General features: G+C 39.0%; 1 protein-coding gene across 3 annotated transcripts in view; it reads right to left on the bottom strand.

Moving 5' to 3' along the window:
- The window catches only part of LOC148847917 (uncharacterized), a 28,037-nt gene that overhangs the window by 277 nt on the left and 20,870 nt on the right, over window positions 1-6,890 (bottom strand). Inside the window, exons 11-12 of one of the 3 annotated variants that reach the window (XR_016100744.1) lie at window positions 5,895-6,009; window positions 116-322 (exon numbers count right to left, since the gene is read on the bottom strand). Coding sequence is in view for 1 of the 3 variants with exons in the window: in XM_088949685.1 (XP_088805811.1) it covers window positions 5,895-6,009 (115 nt within the window). In the remaining 2 variants the exon portion in view is untranslated. The remainder of the gene's footprint in view (window positions 1-115; window positions 323-5,894; window positions 6,010-6,890) is intronic. The other 2 variants (XR_016100745.1, XM_088949685.1) reach the window with 2 other exon arrangements.

The following is a 6,890-nucleotide window of genomic DNA, read 5'->3' as shown; positions in this document are numbered from 1 at the left end:
AAATTTGTTATTATTATAGAATATAACCTGTGCAAACTGAAGATAATGTAGTGATTTATACGATGGTGAATGTACATGTCAAGTGCTTTGACAAAATGCACACCATGTTACCTACCTTGGTGAATTTCATCTCCTTTGACAGATTGCCCAGCAAAGCACAGTGCGATGAAACTTGTACAGAGGTCGAATGACTAAAACGTATGGTACATGACTAAAACGTATCCGTGAGGCTTTTAAGTTCGGGGCTTAACAGCTTGAGACGTTGGGGCCTAGGGGTGAACGTGAACACTTCCTGTTTATTAATTGTGCAAAAGGGAGGTATCTAGCAGAAATTAAAAGAAAAAAAAACATGTCATTCTTTTTGGGCTAAAAAGGATGCTTAACGTCTAATAATGTGCTAACTCTTGCCAACTGATTCTGTGTTTTCTCTTTATCAACCTTTCTTTCAAACCAAATACAGCCTAGTCTTTTGGGATTTTTTTCTTCTCTAGCTATCACAAAAAAGTCTTCCGGCTTTGAACCTTGTCAATCTATAATACCCGCTCAAAATTCAGTGAAAAAAACAGCGTTTGAAACTTTGAATAACTTCCACCAACTTATGGTGGCTCAGTTTGTAAGTTCTTTGGCTAGTTAAAGTGGAGACTGGGTTATGGATATGGGGATGGGCTACCCCCGTCGTGAAGACCTCTGAAGATCTTATTTATCTCAGATATCATAAAACTTATCAATGATAGAAAAAACTGAGAAGAGCATAATATACATTTATTGCTTGTCCCCCCAAGAAGCATATTAACAGCCTAACGAATAGCACCATGGTATAAAGCACATGTTCAGGCATGCCATTAAAAAATTTATTGATTTGAACCGAGATAAGTTTTTAACTAGTTGGTACGCCACCTACTAGATATTTAACTTTTTATGGGCTATCATGAGACGACAATAATCTCTATCAAATGGCCAAATTTTTGCAGACAGAATTAACTTTTATTCGATATATTCATGTTTTGGCTAGAAAAAGTTCAACATCATGACTTAAAGTTGACAAATTAAATCATGAAAAATATTTGGCACCTTTGTGGGTAGAGGCATCCAAGGCATGCTGAAAGTGGTTGTGAGGGCTTTTGGAATTAGATAACGAGTATAATTAAATGTTCTAACTCTTGTTAGGTATTAAGATAACCATATAGTGACGGAATGATATGCACATCCTAGATGGCAAAAATAAGATGAATTTCATTTCTAGGCTAGTGATAGATGGGAGGTAAACAAAAGAACTGGGGGAGGTCATAGAAACACTGGTTGACCATTTCAAAACCCCCTGGTCATCGACCTCCAGTCAGGTGACATGTTGAAGGACTTCACTGGCCTCCAGTAAGGTGACATGTTATTTGGATTTAGACAAATAACAGACCAAATTTTGATTGCAAATCTTCAGGATTTAAAGAAAATACGAAGGAAAGGGTGGATTCATAAATTTGGTTTGGAAAAGGCTTAAGATATGGTAGATTGTACTTTTCTTAGTTGGTTCTTTTCGTGTATGGATTTGGGACCTTATGGAGAAAATGGGTTACACGATGCTTAAAATCGTGTCAGCACTCAATCTGAATGAATAGGTCAGCAGAAGACCTTTTCCCATGGTGTTCCTTAGGTAGAGGATCCCCTATTTCCTTTCTTCTTTACTTTTGATAACTTAAGTCCTTAGTTGCCTCATTGCTAGATCAAACAATTGTGGTCTTATTAGGGGTTTTAGAGTGGAAGGTGAGGAGTAGTAATTTCACACTCGTAATTTTTTTTTTTTTTTTTGATCAGTAACGGAAAAGATTTCATTAAACATGAAGATAATTACAGTGAAAAACCACAGAAAGAGAGAAACTCTCTTAGCTCTCCTTGAGGAGAAAGAAAATACAAGTTACATAACAGCCCAAAAAAGGTGCCTATCCACCATCCCAACTCCCCCTTTTGCACCCAACTAATTACCAACTTTGAATCCCCTTCACTGATCAATTTTCTGATGTTCAACTCTTTTGCTATTCAAACTCCCTCCATCACAGTAGGCCAGAGTATAGAACCATAACTCTTCCCTCCTCATTCCGAAAAACACCCCCTATGCATGATGGGCCTGGGTTTCCTTCATTACTTCCATCGAAGTTCAGCTTAATAAATCCAGAAGTAGGAGGAAACTAAATCTGTTTGATAACAGTCTTGGATAAAGATGAGTTAGACACCTCCTTCCATTTCCTAAACAATGCATTGAAGGGATTGTCGTCAAAGCTGCTAAAAAATTTCACCCAATGTGCCACTCTTATGGTGATAGTATCAATGGGAGCTTCTTTACACCTCTCCTTATCCGAGAATATTCTTTAGTTTCACACTTGTAACTTGCAGATTAAATAGTTATCATTTGTGAGGACAGAGGTGGGGGTGCCCAAAACCTTCACCAACTAGTGTGCTAGAGTAGTTCTCCAACCTAAAGTTTAATTACTTGGTGCAAACTAATTTGGACAGGGGGGTAAACATTATTAAGTTGCCTAGTGATGTATTGGTCATTGACCTATCTTGGATTACTGTTAGGCCATTACTAAATATTCTTTTGGGGTTAAGAGTTAGGCTTTGAATAGTCACCCGGCTGAGGGTTAATTGTTCAAATAGTAGTATAGTGCAAATCTGCCCATCTACTTCCTCTCAGTGTTCATTCCTGCTAAAATCAGAATACAGATTGAGAAACTTCAAAGGGACTTCCTCTGGGAAGGTGGAGGGGAGAAAAAAAATCATCTAGTGAGTTGGGATCAGGTCTATAAGTCTAAAGAGGCTGGAGGGCTGGAGATTTGACACTTGAAAGAGCACTTCTCTCCTTGGGAAATGGCTGTGGAGATTCCCTACTGAAACAAATACTCTTTGGGCAGCTGTCATCACCAGCAAGTATAGGTTGAATACAAAACGGTTAGGACTGCAACCTTCATTCAAACCGTGTAGCTTCCTCAAGCCCTTGGAAAGGTATCATCTCTACTACAATAGTTTCTTTCCATTCATAAGAAGATTTGAAGTGGGCAATGGAACTAGAATAAAATTTTGGACTGACCTGTGGTGGGGTAATGCTACTCTAGCAGATTCTTACCCTAGACTCTTTAATCTCACCCTTAACAAAGAAGCAACCATCTCTCAGTGCCTCCTCCCCTCTTCCCCCACTGAGAGCAACATAAACTTGAGTCTTAGAAGGCCCTTAAGGGATTCGGAGATCAGTGAGTTAACTGAACTCCTTTCTCTCAGAGAAGCCTACATCTCCCCAAACTCCCTAGACTCCCATGCAATTAAACCCCACCTTGTTGGCGAGTTCTCTTCCAAATCTTTCTTCAAGGCTCTGGTTGCAGGAGAGCAGGACTTTTATTTCCCTTTCAAGAAGGTCTAGTGCAACTATATCCCCTCTAGAGTGTGTTTCTTCATCTGGGAGGCTTGTCTGCATCGAAGAAACACTTGTGAGTTGCTGCAAAAGAAGAATCTTGGCAGACTTTATATCTCCCCTCATGCCTGCATCCTTTGCCTTCGAGAAGGGGAGTAAACTGATCATCTTTTCACCCACTGCCAGGAAACCAGGTACATTTGGAATCACTTTTTACAGCTAGCCGGGTATAACTGGGTTGCTCCAAATCACCTCCAGGAATTGCTCCATCAGTGGCAAGGAAAAGGATTGAGTAGGAGAGGTAAGGTGTATTGGCAAATAGTGCAGCATGCTGTGCTTTGGGGAGTTTGGGAAGAAAGAAATAACCGTCAGTTTGAGAATAAGGCAAAATCAAAGAGTGATCTGATCTCTCACATCAACTACCTCTGTAGTTTGTGGGCTTCCAGCTCAGATGAGTTAAAAGGAATCTCTGTAATCGACCTTAATAGGAATGCTGGTAATTTCCTGTTCTCCTCCCCTCCCTCCCCACCCATCTCCAGGGGTCCATTCCTCAGAAGGGAAGAAATTTGGACTCTAAGCTTTGATGGATGTACAGTGGGCTGATTGGCAATGGCTGATTCTACCAAGGCAGAGTTGATGGCTGCACTTACAGGGATCCGATTAATCAACAAACTAGGCATTCAGAACTTCTCCATAGAAGGCAACTCAGAAAACACCATAGAATGGTTAGGAAAGCAGGAGGCCGGGCCATGGAGACTCAGCCACTTTCTGGCAGAGGCAAGGGATTTATTGGCTGCTTCAAATGCAAATCTGTTCTGGATTCCAAGGGAATTTAATGCTCTTGCAGATGGGTTAGAAAAACTAGGTGCTCTTTCAAAGGATTTGTACTGTGATAAAATTCCTCCTGTGTAATTTTTAGGGGTCTGATCCCTGTTTTGTACACCTCCTTGTGTACCCCTCTCTTTTCTTAAAGAATTCAGTTAACTATTCTCAAAAAAAAAAAAAAAAAAAAAAAACACATGGTTTTGGAAGGATCTTTGGTGGGTTGAGGGATTGGAGATCAGAAGTCATTCTTGACCCATCTACTCCCAATCAAAGAGTGTGGTCTCCTAACCCAAATGGACTGTTTCCTTATGCCTCCTTCAAGGTCCTAGCCACTCTAGAGTTGGGTTTCCAATCAAAGCCATTTGACCATGTCCAGTTTCTCCTAGAATCAAAGCTTTTTAGTTGGGATCTCATACAACTGAAAAATCAATATATGTGATGTCCTCCAACTCCAAAGGTCTTGTAGCCGCTTATCACCAAACATTTCTCTTATGTTGAGCAAGTGGTGAAATTATTCCCCATTTACTAATCTCCTCCTCATACACTTCCAGCATATAGGATTATGTCTATTCTCTCTGGTTGCAGATAGTGCCCTCTGACAATGTGGGAAGCCTATTTGAGTACTTCTTTTGCCATTCAGAAAGGAGATGGAAGATATAAAGTGTATCAGAATGAATGTGGCATGGGATGTATGGGAATAAAGGAATAGGAGGGTATCCAAGGAAGAATTTCATAAAACATTGTAGTAGGGGTGGCCAATTGGGTATAGGACTGCAACTTGGACCAGGTTAGCCCAAACTCAGTCCAAAAAATTAGGGTTGCATTGGGTTGGGTTGAAAGTATAAACCCAACTAAACTTTGGTTGGGTTAGGGTTGAGGCCTTGACCAACCCAACCCAACCCAGACCCAACTCAATTTCATATTTTTTTACAGTAGGTTGGCAGGTCTGCAAATGCTATGGCAGATTATCTTGCTAAACAAGGGGTTTTGAGGGAGCATTTGTACTGGGCTACCTTGTAATCTGTATCTATAGTGCTATGTGGTTTTCACTTTTTAAGGGAGGTCGCACCTCGTGCCTCTCAGTGGGATGCTTGTAACAGTTATCATATTTTCTTAATAAAATTCTCTTCAATTATCAAAAAAAAAAAAAGAGATCCTTGACTGTATCTTTTCTTTATATCTATTTAACAAAATATTGCTGATCTATTACTGATAAAAGAATAACAATAATCATTATCTTTGTGCTTCATTCTTTGATACCTTCCCTTGTATTATTACCTTCTTAACTTCTTTTATATTTATTTCCTCCTTTTTTTTGTTGTCTTTATCTTTATGCATTCTTAGTTCTTTATATCTATTTAACAAAATATTGCTGATCTATTACTGATAAAAGAATAACAATAATCATTATCTTTGTGTTTCATTCTTTGATACCTTCCCCTGTATTATTACCTTCTTAATTTCTTTTATATTTATTTCCTCCTTTTTTTGTTGTCCTTATCTTTATGCATTCTTAGTTCTGTTTTTAAAAATGTAAGTTGTCAATGGAGGTTTTTATTTTGTTTTGTTCTTTTGGGAGGAAGATATCCAGATAATCCAGCATGTTTAACTCAATCAGATCATATATTAGGGCCACTAAATAAAACATAAGTAAAAATGAATCAAATTTTACCTGAGGACCAATCACAAGTCTTGAATTGCCAACAGAAAGCTGTTGCAAATTCTGCCGCTGTGGTTGGTTTTCAAACTCTTGTTGTTGTAGAGCTATTGCGAGTTGCAGATCAGAACTGATAAATATTACAGCATAAGTAGGAGAATATCAATAAACAACCTTATGAAAAAGAGTACAAAAAATTTGCAGGCGCTTTTTTATAACATCAACTGTAATAAACTTGTATTGATTTCAAAAAATGAGAGACCAACATAATTTCTAATAGCTTTGAGACGATGGGCCCAGTACAAGAACTAGGGGTGCAAGTTGGGTACCCGAGTTGAAGAATTTACAGAGAGCATCAAGCCTGGGCGTAAGTTTTAAAAAATGCTCAATGCCTCAATCCAAGCCCGCCCAACTTGCAGCCTTAACAAGAACAGCCCAGGGCTGACATACAATAAGCAAACAAAATTGAAAATAGAGTTACAATTTCACCCTGGGCTTAAGTCCCTCAAATAAGTTCTCCTATTCACCCCTGTCCTAGCTAGAGACCCTGCTTGGCTATTGGAAGATCTAGATATCCATGTGAACAAGCAATTCATAATGGATAGCAAGGCCTAAGCTTCTCTAAGCTGGATTTACCTCGAACAGAACTTTATAGGACAACATTATTAAACATAGAAATGTGTTAGTTCCATTTTCCTTCCCAAGGGAATAAGGTACAATGCAGTATAACCCTTGGCTAAACCCATAAGCAGCATTTGAGGCATTTTCAGGATCTTCAAAATTGTCCTTACCTTCACAAGGGTTCAGCTGCTTAGGAGGGAAATATAGGCAAATGCAAAGAAAAACTTCTGATTCAGTAAGGTCATCAAGGCCCGTTTGGCATCACTCCAAAGAATCATTTCTAGTGATTCTTTTGATTTTAAGAATGAGAATCATGTTTGATTTTCCCAAAGCATACGTTTCTCATTCGAAATGGAATGAGAAAACTCATCCTGGAGCGCAATTCCAGAG

Source organism: Nelumbo lutea, chromosome 6 (assembly GCF_056320005.1).
Source record: "Nelumbo lutea isolate HS-2025 chromosome 6, American lotus-T2T, whole genome shotgun sequence".
NCBI classification, from domain to species: domain Eukaryota; kingdom Viridiplantae; phylum Streptophyta; class Magnoliopsida; order Proteales; family Nelumbonaceae; genus Nelumbo; species Nelumbo lutea.
The sequence above is the reverse complement of the archived record's forward strand: the minus strand, read 5'-3'. Positions and strand labels throughout refer to the sequence as shown.